We start from the raw sequence: 13,271 nt of genomic DNA, 5'->3' as shown, positions 1-13,271 counted from the left end.
CCTTAGACCAATAAAGCATTACACAATGAGTCTCGTGTTTTGTTTTTTAATCGAAAGGTGAGTGGACAGTCTGCTCTCCTTTAGTTTTTTTTTTTTTTTTTTTGCTTTATTCAGACAGGGAGAAAGCGGAGAGGGTTAGAGAGAGAGGAAGGATCACAGCTCAGAAGGTGTTATGGCAGGTGTTCAAACCAGAGACTAAAAAATTTTGCTTATTTCCATACCAATAATGTTATTGGTGGAGAATGAAGAGACAACAACTGTCACTCCAACCCTCGCTGAAACAGACATTCCCTTTGCATTCTGACATCATAGTCTACTTTGGTTGCCACAACCCAGGGAAATAAATGCCATCAAATTTGAGGAAGCACATCGAGGTAAGTAAAATAACGTTGGCTACAGCAGCCGCTTATTCCGCCCAAGATTAACTAAGCTAGCTAGTTAGCTTGCGGTTCTTAGCGAAGCAGGAAAGTGCTTGCTTCTATGTCCGATTGTAATACGAAATTTAGTGGTATTGCGTATTTCGTGCTGTTGAAATTTGTTTCTATATTTATATCACGAAACTCTACTATTTGAATTCCTAGAAGCGCGCCAAGTCATGGTTTTCACTCCAGCTGTGCGGCTCCAATAGACAGCGGCTGTCAGTCCAACGCTCACTGAAACAGACGTTCCCATTAAATGTTGACAGGGGTGAATTTATTTCTGAGGGGGAAATTATTTTAGATGACACCTGTACTCTCCAACACTGTGGTTCATCAGTCACCAGTTGTTTGTTACATTTCTACTTGTCTGCCTGATAAAAAAAAATATATATATATATCTTGTTCGTTTTTGTTATTTCTTATTAATTAATTAATTCAGCTATTATCTCATATTACTTGTGACATCACCGAGCGCCGAACGATTTCTGAGCTGCACGTAGTTTCTGTAGCTTCTGTATTTCTTTTCGCGTTCGCTTATTGTGTGGTACTAAAGAAATATTTACCAGACCAAGGCAAGTATGGTTATGACTGAAGTGTCGGGACTGCATAAGCAGTCAAAGGCAAGTTGCAAAATAACACAAGAATTCGAATGTTTATTTAACGTCACAAGAGAAACTAGTTCACGAATGTTATGGAAGCCAAATAAAATGGAATTCAGTTGAGATCGGCTTCAAAATTCTGCTTCTATTACGTCAAATAATATCGAGGAAAAGTCTTTATAAATAGCCAATGGGAAAGCGAAGATACAACTAGAATTGATTGTCTGATAGTTCTTAATAGTTAAAACCTTTTTCATAATAGTTAAAACCTTTTTCATAATAGATATGCGATCATCAAGCAAACCGCTCAAAATAACAAAATGTTGGATTTGGCTAAATCGTAAATTTAGTCAAATAAGGAGGTCATTGTCGAATCGGGTGGGCTGTGAGACTACACCAGGTAGGCAAATTTGCCATTGATTTTGCACTTCCAAACAAAACTGTTAGCTAGTTCACAAATGTGCGTCGCAGCTGAAATGTCGAAGTTAAAATATCTTGTATGAATGAAGTAATTTTGGTGTCACTCAGGGACATATCATGGACTGGGCCACATTACACCCTGTAGTAAATTTACTATTGGTCTGCCCTGCCACGTCACAGTGCACAAGTAGATTGACTTTAGAAGCTATTTCAGTCTTTCCCTGAGAAGCTTCCTCCTACTTCATAAACACACATTGCTGCTGAAAATTCCAGTGTAAACCAGCCTAAACTGGTCACGCTGGTTTAAACTGTGATACGTTTTGATACTTTCAGCTGGTCAACCAGTTTGACCATCAGTTTACTCTACCTGCTTCATTGGATTTGACCAGCTTTGGCCAGCTACAGACTAGCTGTGATGACTAGAAGTGTCTGTTTCATAGTTGTGTAAGCAAGGTGAAGTGTGAGTGTGTGTCACAAAGTGCCTTGTTCTGTTTCTTTTCATTCCAGACAGGTCCTCCCTGTCGTCTGGGGCTGAGAGAAATCTAGGGACCAGCTTTCGGGATGCAGCCACCCAAACAGTGGAGATTACCACATCCGATTGTGCCACACAGGTGGACGAGACCATGTTCACCTGCAGTGTGTCCCAGGATGACGTTTTGCAGGTTAGTGAGACCCTACCAGGTCAGCTCCTGTGTTCGTCAGTAACGTGTTTCTGAACATCCATTAGAATATATCATATTACTATATTGTTGTATTTCATGCAGATTATAATATCTATGGTTCTACTTGTGTGCAAACAGTTCATTAGTAAATTGACACTAATCCTTTATGGAATAGAAAACATCTGTTGGGTAACGGTAATGTTGTGATATTTTTGTTTGTAGCAGGGGTGTCAAGTGTGTGTGTTGGCTCACTAATCGGCTGAAGTGTTTGTCATAAAAATCTGCTGTGACGCACTCCTGCTGTGTAGACTAGATTTAAATTGACTTTTAACAGAGCAGCAATGCTTCATGCTCCTGATTACTTTGCTTCTTTTTCAGGCCTCTGAGCATTGCCTGGATTCTCTATCCTGGCATTCAGAGTATGCTGAAGAGGCCCACAAGGTCTGCTTGGGTAAGAGCTTGCCTACTGTAGCTGCACACGGATTGGCCAATAGATGGAAAATGGCTTCTGCTACTGACGGCCCCAGAGAGGAGCCAATCAGAATGGGTGTTGCTGAATGGCCTGACTTGCCTGTTCTGTCCTGCTGTACAACATCCTGCATCCTTTTGATCATGCACACAGGAGTCACTTCTGTACACCACGTGACTGCAAATTTGGAGCTCCAGTTCACTCTACTGCTTTCAGAATGGACTGGGCTTAGGGGAATTGCAACCAGTATGAATAGGGGTCCTGGACACAGTGTTATCTTACTGTGGGACTGTGCCATTCTCTCTTGAACAGCTCTGGAAATGCACGCACTGGAAAAACCCCCCTTCAGCACAGGGTTCCAGCGCTGCTCATTCCGATCGCGCATACCTGTCCTGGCTCGCACCACCAGCAGCAGAGGAGTAAGTGCTGCTCTCCCAAGACCCGATCTGATCCCGCTGGTCAGAACAAAAATGTTCTGCAGATTAAACAAAACAGCTTAGCTCGTTGTCTGACCATTTAATTTGAATTTAAACTTGTTCCTGGTGGCTAAATGTCATGTTGTCTTTTTGTTTTGTTGTTATATTCTAGAGATGTAAGGATGTCCAAAAGATTGGAACCATCACCCATGACGTACGCTGTCTGAAAAAAGCTTGACTGGTGAGCAGCAGCATGGTGTGGCTGAAGGTTCACTTATGCCACAACCTCAGTAATGATACAGAGATTGAGATGGGCAGCTGCTGTTGTGTGGGTAGGTTCATTGTGTACTTGTAGCAGTGGAACTGTTGGTAATTCCTGTTGTTTTGGGGTACTCTGTTCTCAGCTGGAATTGGACAAAACACAGTCAAGCAGGTGGCAAGATAGCAGCAGATTGTGCAGACAGGCCCTTAGCCAGAACACCACCCCAGCTCATGACCATCATCAGCGCTTTCAACTAGATGCTGCAGACCTTCTAATTCCATCTTCCCTCAGAACCACATTCCATCTTCCCTCTAAACCAGCTGCTGATACTATCTTCCTTCTAAGCTACCTTCTGATACTATCTTCCTTCTAAGCTACCTTCTGATACTATCTTCCTTCTAAGCTACCTTCTGATACTATCTTCCTTCTAAACCACCTTCTGATACTATCTTCCTTCTAAACCACCTTCTGATACTATCTTCCCTCTAAACCAGCTGCTGATACCATCTTCCTTATAAGTCATGTTCATCCCCATATCCCCCTTTTCCATCTCTTCAATAAATAACAAAATAAAAAATAATCTGGTAAATGGACTGCATTTATATAGCGCTTTTATCCAAAGCGCTTTACAATTGATGCCTCTCATTCGCCAGAGCAGTTAGTGGTTAGGGGTTAGGTGTCTTGCTCAAGAACACTTCGACACGCCCAGGGCGGGGTTTGAACCGGCAACCCTCCGACTGCCAGACAATCGGTCTTACCTCCTGAGCTATGTCTCCCCTATCTAACCAACATTCAAATTAGACCTGGTATTATCAGCACTTCCAGATAATGGAGAGCTAATTTCACAGGTCACTGTCCATCCTCCCTTTATGTGGGGGCACAACAAATACTCATAGTACCTTAAAACGGGGGGGACCATGTACAAAAGGTGCTTGTCATTTATAAACGGTTCATCCGATATGGATGAAAATACCCTCAAATTAAAGCTGACAGTTTGCACTTCAACCTCATTGTCATAGTATCCTTTCAAACTCAAAGTGCTAGAGTACAGAACCAAAATAACAAAAAAGGTCACTGTCCAATGAATTATGGTGCTCACTGTATGTGTGGATTTGTAAGAGTCAATATTGATTGAATAGGCCTCGATACGTCCAATTTGTATCCGGTATGTTTGTAATTTAGCTGCCAACCTACCATCCTTGTAACAAGCCCTATGGCTCAAATGAATGAAACAGCAAGAAAGGGTGGAAGCCATTGTGTTTTAAGTCCTGGGCCTGAAGTCACAGTGGAGAAATGACTGGTTCCTTTCAGAGCCTGCTGTTCCTTCACAAACTGCAATTTTTTTCCAAATAAGAAGGGTACAGCAGGAAACGAAGAGCTGACCCTGATGTGATTTGAATAAAATGGAATTCAGTTGAGATCGGCTTCAAAATTCTGCTTCTATTACGTCAAATAATATTGAGGAAAAGTCTTTATAAATAGCCACCGAGAAAGCCAAGATACAACTAGAATTGATTGTCTGAAAGTTCTTAATGGTTAAAACTTTTCTCATAATAGATATGCGATCATCAAACAAACCGCTCAAAATAACAAAATGTTGGCTTTGGCTAAATCGTAAATTTTGTCAAATAAGTAGGTCATTATCGAATCGGGTGGGCTGTGAGACTACACCAGGTAGGCAAATTTGCCATTGATTTTGCACTTCCAAACAAAACTGTTGGCTAGTTCACAAATGTGCGTCGCAACTGTGTAGACTACTGGTGATTTGACTAGGTCAGAGCCGCAATGTCAAGGCCAAGAAGCGCCACCGCCCACCCCAGTGACCATAGACTATAGCACCTACTGTAGCTCAGTCCTCCGCAGTAATCCGGAAGTGACGCAAACCGTACCTCATTGGTCCAGAACAAATATTGGCACTGTGCCCAAATGACGCAATAAATCATGAAATCGACCCATGGACAGTCATAAGACGAATAAAATACACCTATTATGACTATTTGTTCTTGTGAGAAAAAATAATTGCAAATAATTGGAATATGGCTTGCCGTAATTGGCTGCCGTAGAGGCTACACCATACATCTTGCCATGAGCATCATTTTTGTAAAATCTCCAGAAGTGTTTGTGTGCGTGTTTGTAGGTTAGTCTCATGCTATGTATTACTGTGTGTGTGTGTAGGTTATCCTCATGCTGTGTCTTAGAGGGTGTGTATAGGTTTTCCTCATGCTGTCGGTTAGTGTGTGTATGTGTGTGTGTGTAGGTTTTCCTCATGCTGTGTGTTATGGTGCTGGAGCACGTAACATTGTCGGTGTGTGTGTTTATTTGTTTGTGTACATGTGTGTGCGTGCGTGTGCGCGCTTACCGGTGGCGAACCTCTTCTTCACCAGCGACATGCGGTAGCGGCTGCCCGCCACCTGCACGTCCATGCCCGACAGGGTGGCCCCGGAGCCCACGAACTGCACCAGCAGGCTGGGCGGCGGCCCGCGGGGCACCTCCAGACACTGCCAGCTGGCGCACAGCGTCCCCGAACCTGCGGGAGACGGGGGGGGGAGAGACGGAAGACCCGGGTTAGAAACGCCCCCCCACCCTGCCGGAGCTCTCCCACGCCGGAGCGTGTATTAATATCTCCCCCGCTTCCGCCCGCACGCGGCCGCCGCCTCCCCCCCTTCCGCCCACGCGCTTATGCTAATCGCGCCGCGCGGCTACGCTGCCTTCGACAGACCCGTCTGAGGCAGAGGTTATTCCTGTTACCCATCAGCCTCTTTTTGTCTGTGGGCAGATTCAAAAAGAAAGCAAGGACATCACATCTGACGGAGATGAAAGGCTGACCTTTGCTGTGGTTGGTGGGGGAGAGGTTAGGCAGTTTCCACAGTAACCGTCTCTCCTCCGTATTCCTGTCGAAAGAGGAACGGAGAGTTGTCTCTTCATTTTTTCCACACATCCATTCAGTTTAATTTATAACCGTTCCTTCGCCCCCTCTCTCTATCCCCGTCACTCCTACCTCTTTCCATCTACCGGATCCTGTTTCGCTCCGTCTCTCCTGCGCTTTACTCATCTCTCTACCTCCCCCCTCTTTCTCAGCCTCCCTCGCTTCCTGTCTACCACCCCCTGAGTTCGGCAGAAAAAGTTCCTGAGTTCTTTAAAAGGTTCCTGCTGTGGGAAAGGAGCTATTGCCTCGATCCCCCTCCCCCTACCCCTACCCCTACCCCCACCCCTACCCCCAACCCCCTCATCTCTCTCTCTCCTTCTCAGTCCCTCCTGCTCTCTCTCTGCCCCCCACCCATCTCTGTCTCTCACCATGATGCGGACGGCTGGCACTGTAGGTCAGTGGCGGTGTGATCGAGGGACATCATGACCTGCACGCCCGTCAGCTGGGTGGCCGGGGCGGTCGCCGGGCAACAGTGGTAGTCCAGGGAGACGCGGGTCACCGTGCCACTGCGCTGGCATTCCGCAGACAGCAGCAAGGGGGCGCTGCCCGGGTCCTGGGAGGAGAACTACGGGAGAGGAAAGGACAGAAACAGAGTGAAACAAAACCATCAGCACAAAAATAAACTGGGACACGTTCCCTACTGGTGAAAAGCAAGGGAGAGTTCTTCAAGATGTTTTACTGTCAACAAACACATTAGTACGTAAAGCCATAGTAAACGGCGACATCAGTAAACATTAAACATCTAGCGAATGATAAGTGAACACAATACAACCAGGATATCTCACCTGGTACTTCAGTAGAGTCACGTTGTAGTACGAGGCTTGGGGATTGAGTTCAGCCTCTCTCTGGAGATAGACGTTAAGGGCCTGCATGTTGAACCAGAAGTCCCTGTTGTCCGGATCATTCTGGGAGGGGTCGCTGAAGGAAAGCACACCGAAATGCAGTTTTCTCCTTCATGGAAGTAACCTTGTGGGTTTGCATTTCCTCATGACATAAACAATTTACTCTGGGACTCGCACTCAAGCTTACTTGTAGAGCAGCTTTTGGTTGGGCAGGAAGTGGTCCACCCGAGCGATGTTGACCAATCGGAAGCTGAGGACGGGGGCGTTGGGGTTGGCAGTGAAGGTGCGCAGGATTGCGGCGGGAAAGGACATGGTGAGGTCACCCGTTATCTTCACCAGGCAGCTGGAGGGACGAATTCATGTTCAGTTTCTCTACATATTTTACATTTGTTGCATTGTTGTGTACAGCCCATCTGCTCACTAACAGCCTCTCATGGGCCAAAGCCTACGAGCTTATTGGATTTTATTGTTATGGCAGTGGTCTGGCCTATTGGCACATGCTTTTACAGCCTCTAAAAACAATGTTTGATTTCATCGATTAAATCCTGCCATTAATCGATCAATGAAAGTAATTTAAAATGCCCATCCCTAATATATACACAAAGTGCCCTTCATAATGTTTCGGACAAAGATGTTTTTCTCTAGATTTGGCTCTGCACTCCACAATTTTAGATTTTAAATCAAACAACACAGTCACACTAAATGTCATTCCAATGAAGCATTTCCTTTGAATTTGAATGAAGGGAACAGAGGGATAGGTGGAGGGGTGTGAAAAAGAGGATGTGTGACAGAGATAGAGAGAGAGAGAGAGAGAGATAGAGGAGAAGAGAGCGGGAGACAAAGCGACAACAGACGCCAGCTCAGTTGGGCGAGCTCCAGCCCCTCGGCTCTCTCTCTCTCTCTCTCTCTCTCGCACCTGCGGCGATGGGCACTGACCGATTGTGCTCCCCGCCTCTGAAGTAGGCATTGATGTACTCTGTGATGGCCGCTGCCACCGGCCAGGACTCCTGGGCGCTGAGGGAGATCGGGCTGGGCCCCCGGGATAACCCCGCTGCGAGGAGAGAGGGCGGGGGAGGGAGTGGGGGGGGAGTGAGACTCGTTGGAGAAATATCATATATAAATGACATGTATTTGTTTCTAAATCTAAGGAGGGGATGAACATACTTAACATCTGGTATTAAGCTCACAGGAAAAAAACATTAACATTAGCCATTTGAACAAAGGGCACTACAAAGGCAGTTGATGTTTGAATAGCATTTTATGTAAACAACAGTACACTGTGATGTGCACGTCCTGCCACTGAAGTGTATCTGAGTTTGAGTTTCGTACGTTCGGACGGGCACCCACCTCTGGCGGGGCTGGCCGCTCGGGGGGCGATTGACGGCTGCCCCGCCCACTCGCTCGGGCTGGAGGAGGAGGAGGAGGAGACGGTGAGGGGGGGGCTGGGGCCAGTCCGGGGGGAGGAGCAAAGAGACCTGGACTGAGACGGGAAGGCAGACAGGGGTTACACGGCCAAGCCTGCGCTGTGACCTCACACACACTTTACATACACACTGCATCTGGGGAGTGCAATCAAATGCAGACCCGGGCCCAAATTAGTAAAGCACCTTGGTGTTACACTGCTGATGTATCACTTTTGCCTTTTAGCTCATTTTAGTGGATAAGCTTGAGACACAGACAGGGCTAAACTCTTCCTAGATCAGCATTGCTTCTCTGAACATGGGCCCAGGGTGACAAAGCGGACCCATAACCGACACGCCTTGTAGAGACATTACGTTTTAAAACCAGCTGTAGGCATGACAAAGCTGTCAGCTTTTTTACAAAACCGCTCTCCGTCGAGAACTGAGGCGCAGGCGGAACTCTCCGGAGCGAAGGGAACGCGCATCACAAACGCACGGCTTTGATGATCGCTGTGAGGCGGCGCGGATAACTGCGAACGGTTGAAATGCAGCGATTTCTCAAAACGAATAGAGAAGCGTCCCGTCAGCTTTGCGCTCGGTCTTTTTGTGGTGTCAGCCAGACCGCTTTGGAAGAGAAAGAAAATCTCATTTTTCCCACATCTGCTCTTTGGGCAGATTTCAGGATACACGGGAGATCTGAAATCTGATTGGACAGTCGGAGGTGCTCTACAAAAGTCCGTGACAGAACAAAACCCAACTGAACTATCGCTCCTAAATAATCGTTTTAAAACTTTTAAACTTTAATAAGCACTATTTATTTTTCTTATTTTTTCTTCCCAGATTTTAATGGCATCAGGCGCCGTTTTATTTTTGCACCGGAGACAATAAAAGTAAAATAAAAGTAAGAAAAATGATAAAAAATTAATACCCGTTCAGAACCACTCTGCCGGCCCGCGGTGACCCGTCTGGACCGGGACGGGCGAGGGGGGGCCGCCAGCAGCAGCTCCGCGCTGTCCCGCCGAGATGGAGGGGGTGTGTCTGAAGGGAGAGAACGAGTCAAAAATAATATACTGAGCACTGAGAGAAGTACATCGATATTAATATACAAAAATGAAGTTAATAAATTTGTATTGTATTTGATATTCGGTAAGTTACATTTTGACTGAATATTTTTGCAGTCAATTTCATAGTTTGTTTAGCAGTAAGCATGATCCCATCACTTCATTAGCAGGAATTAGATTAATTAAATAGGATAAAATTACACAAGTGGAAATGGAGAGAAAATGACGTTTGCGATTTAAATCCTCAAAGCACTTCGAGGTGCTACACTATAATAAGTGCCACGGGGCCACTAGAATTGATGGCTAATACATTCTCACTCAAGTTCTGCAGTGTTGACAGAGTGATTAATGAAAATCTGGCATGGCATTATAGTTCCCTGTGTTAGTGCTGGTAGTGTGTGCATGTACGTGCATACGCGTGTGTGTGCGTGTGTGTGCGTGTGTGTGTGTGCGTGTGCGTGCGTGTGTGTGCGTGTGTATGTGTGTGTGTGACTGAGTACCTCCGCTCCGGGACGGCTGACTGCTCAGGCTCAAGCAGTTCTGGTCATTTTCTGTAGAGAAGCACAGGTCCTCCTGCGGCCCAGAATGCCGCGTGAGAGGCAGGCCGTTCCTGCGTGGGCCTCCCTCCGAAGCTCGCTGCTTTCTGCCCTCCTTCCGCCCACTTCCTGTCCCTGCGGGCGCTCCGGTTTTGCCGGTCTCGCTGAAGGGGTTATGCATGGAGTTCCAGCGCACCAGCTCCTTCCTAGGCCTGGAGGCGGACCCGGAGGTGGGGCCATGGGCGGGGCCAGGGGCGGGGCCAGAGCTGGGGGCGGGGGCCAGCCTGCTGCTGCTGCTGCTGCTGCTGCTGGAGCTCTGGGCCGCCGCGGCCGCGGCCAGGGTGGACTGGTGGGAGGGGCTGCCGATTATGGTGATGGAGAACGGGTCTTCGGGGGACTCCAAAATGGGGGCGCCTCTGTCCCTCTCTTTCTGGGACGAGGAGGAGGAGGAGGAAGAGGAGGAAGCGGACGGGCCCTTCTTGTCGCCGTGGGAGGCGAAGGGGTCCCCGCGCCCCTCCGGCCCCCCCTTGGGCGGGTCTTTGAGCCCCCGGCCTTCCCGGGACAGTCGGGGTCGGGCGGGGGCCCAGGGCTCCGGGGAGGCGCCCAGCTCCGGGGGGGCCGTCCGCTCGAACGCCGCCAGGAAGGGGTCCTCCGGCGGGATGTGCTTGCAGCTCCACACCGGGGCGTCCAGCTCCGGCGGCGCCAGGCCGCGCCCGAACGCCGGGAAGGTGAAGAAGGCGGGGTCCACGTCGGGGGCGGGCCGGGGAGAGCGGGGGGCGCCGGACCACGCCCCCGCCGAGTCGTCCTGCACGGGAGCGGTCCGACCCGGGGAAGGGTCCCGGAAGGCGGACAGGAAGGGGTCGGACGCCCTTCCCAGACTGCCCGGCTCTCTGCCCTGCGCAGTGGACGGCCAGGCCGCCCAACCGGCAGGCTCTGGAGAGGGCCCCAGAGGCTGATGGGAAGGGGAGTCCAGCCCCGAGTCCTCCACGTTCTCTGGAGAGGAGGACTCAGAGGAGAAAGCAGCATCTGGGAGGAAGAACATCCCCTGTTACTCCTCATCAAAACCTCATATTCCTTCAAAAACATTCCCACGTGAAACAGGGCTTCACAAACATAAGCCCAAGATCCAAAAGGGGAACTATAAAGGCTTGCAATCGATTTTTAAAAGAGCAAAGACTTCTGTAACCGTACACAAAATCCAAGCTACGTTAGATATGTTATATGAGTACGACTTACTTTTGGGTCACAAAGCCATTTCTGTCCACTATGGCTGAATTTTGCAACCAATTTTTCCAACTGTGCTGTAGCCTAATTGTGGTCTGGTACATACATTTTAAAGTCATAGTCAAAAAAAAAAAAAAAAAAAAAAAAAAAGATTAACCTTAAAACTCAGAGACAGCGATCTCTGAATGTACCCCATACTTTGGACGGCAATACGGTACATTTCTGCAATGTAATTATTTGGCTAAATTATGTATTAATAACACATCATTCACAAATACACAAATGAAAATAAACAAGGAAATTGAACAAAACAACAAAGAAAGCAATTCACCTTCTGCTTCTTCATGGCTTAAGCCAATGTAACAGATTTTTATGTAGGTGTAATGACTATTTTTCAGCACATCCTACAGTATAATGATTCATCACACAGCTCCAGGGCGTCGCAGTCTTGAGATGAATTTACTGTGGTGATTGAAACCTTTACCGATTCATGCAGAGAATAGGATCATTTGAAAAGCTGCAAAAGGTACCATTTGAATTCTGCCCAGGTATATATTACAAACACTGAATAACTGCCAAAAATTACCAGTTGACATATCAAATAGTGTTACTGGTAAACAATTTATCAGTGACGCATCCAAAATAATGGTGGATGAATGCATGAACATGGGTCAATGGCCATCCACACCACTGTGTGAACGCCGTATTCAATTGCACATACTGAGGACGCATTAAATGACATCACTTGGTTAATAATAATCACTAACTGAATGGCAACGATTCAGGTACCACAACAGAATCACTGCCAGCGAAGACTAAACAGGTGGCTTCATGCGCAAGCTTACCACGTAATGAGAATCTTACCACAGGTGGACTGAATTATAGGCTATAAAGAGTAGTAGGCACCAGCGAAAGGCAATATGACAACCCTAATTAAAAAACGAGAGTTTCATTAATCCAAACGATCTTATCAAGCACAGTTCTTATCTTATTACCTCAAAACTTCCCTGAAACTGGAAAATTACCTGAAGCCAAATTTTACCTGCAAAGCTGCTGGACTTGAAGGCGGAGTCCAGCGGAGGTCCAAAGAGCTTCTCCGAGCCAGAAACACTGCAGTTCAGCCTAAACAGATGGTGTAAAAACAGGAGGAGAGATGAAGGAAGCCAGCTATTCCACTAACCAGATGGTCAACTCCACATCCTCAACATTGACAGTCGTCTCCTTTCTGTTGACGCTGAAAAATTCCACTTTGATGCATCTTCAGAAAGCTCATTAATGATATAATACAAAATCAAAAACAAAACTTAAATCTCATGAAGTTATGGGAGAAGGGAAGACTATCGATTCCGAATAATAATACATTTCCAAAAGCATGTGGACACCCAATTTAATTAGCGGTTTTGGCTATTTGAGCAACAACCATTTCAAACAGGTGCATGGAATCAAGCATACAGCCATGCAATCTCCATTGAAAAACATTGGCAGTAGAATGGGTTGCAACTGAAGAGTACTGATGTACTGTATTTGTGCTAAAATGTCCTTCTTCTTTCGAGCAGAAGGGCATTTATTTACCTGCCGTGGTCAGGACTGGAGGTCGATCTCCGCAGTCCTTCCTTTTCACTCTCTGCAGAGGAATCGGGAACAACTGTCAATCAATCAACATGGACATACTTTATCACACTGCGTTCTCATAAAAGTATTTTTGTAAATTTTGTTGTAAATAAGGAATCTAACAAAATGCATAGTTAACGTTAAGTGTGCAACATTTTCTTTTATTATTTTAAGTGCACATATTACTGCTATAGTCAGAAACCTCATAAAACGTGGGTGTGTCTTCTTTCCTATCCTGTCCAATACTCAATTAACACAGATTTATAAGCAAATGATTACAGTGGTGACACAGTACCATTAACCCCTCCAGTCTGAATCACTGAAACCTTAACTAAACACTCTCTCAAAAAAAGACAAAAACAAACCACTACATGCTATAAGACATGTGCACATGAAATGAAATTAACTTGAAATAAAGTTCCCT

At 46.6% G+C, this 13,271-nt stretch overlaps 1 protein-coding gene and 1 long non-coding RNA gene across 4 annotated transcripts in view; one reads left to right on the top strand and one right to left on the bottom strand.

The window, feature by feature from the left end:
* Positions 1-13,271, bottom strand: part of LOC118229388 (F-BAR domain only protein 1-like) — a 54,541-nt gene that overhangs the window by 702 nt on the left and 40,568 nt on the right. For 2 of the 3 annotated variants that reach the window (XM_035421309.1, XM_035421311.1), the window contains exons 16-26: positions 12,809-12,881; positions 12,279-12,358; positions 9,977-11,038; positions 9,344-9,453; positions 8,363-8,495; positions 7,952-8,066; positions 7,203-7,358; positions 6,959-7,091; positions 6,542-6,738; positions 6,074-6,138; positions 5,607-5,774 (exon numbers count right to left, since the gene is read on the bottom strand). In XM_035421309.1, coding sequence (XP_035277200.1) covers positions 5,607-5,774; positions 6,074-6,138; positions 6,542-6,738; positions 6,959-7,091; positions 7,203-7,358; positions 7,952-8,066; positions 8,363-8,495; positions 9,344-9,453; positions 9,977-11,038; positions 12,279-12,358; positions 12,809-12,881 — 2,292 coding nt within the window. The remainder of the gene's footprint in view (positions 1-5,606; positions 5,775-6,073; positions 6,139-6,541; positions 6,739-6,958; positions 7,092-7,202; positions 7,359-7,951; positions 8,067-8,362; positions 8,496-9,343; positions 9,454-9,976; positions 11,039-12,278; positions 12,359-12,808; positions 12,882-13,271) is intronic. The other variant, XM_035421310.1, reaches the window with a different exon arrangement.
* LOC118229390 lies at positions 122-3,859 on the top strand. Its single transcript, XR_004765661.1, has 6 exons — positions 122-374; positions 1,946-2,100; positions 2,479-2,551; positions 2,882-2,988; positions 3,158-3,226; positions 3,390-3,859. It is a non-coding gene; the product is annotated as an uncharacterized LOC118229390 (long non-coding RNA).

Source organism: Anguilla anguilla, chromosome 6 (genome assembly GCF_013347855.1).
Source record: "Anguilla anguilla isolate fAngAng1 chromosome 6, fAngAng1.pri, whole genome shotgun sequence".
Taxonomy (NCBI): domain Eukaryota; kingdom Metazoa; phylum Chordata; class Actinopteri; order Anguilliformes; family Anguillidae; genus Anguilla; species Anguilla anguilla.
This window is presented reverse-complemented; position numbering and strand designations above follow the sequence as displayed.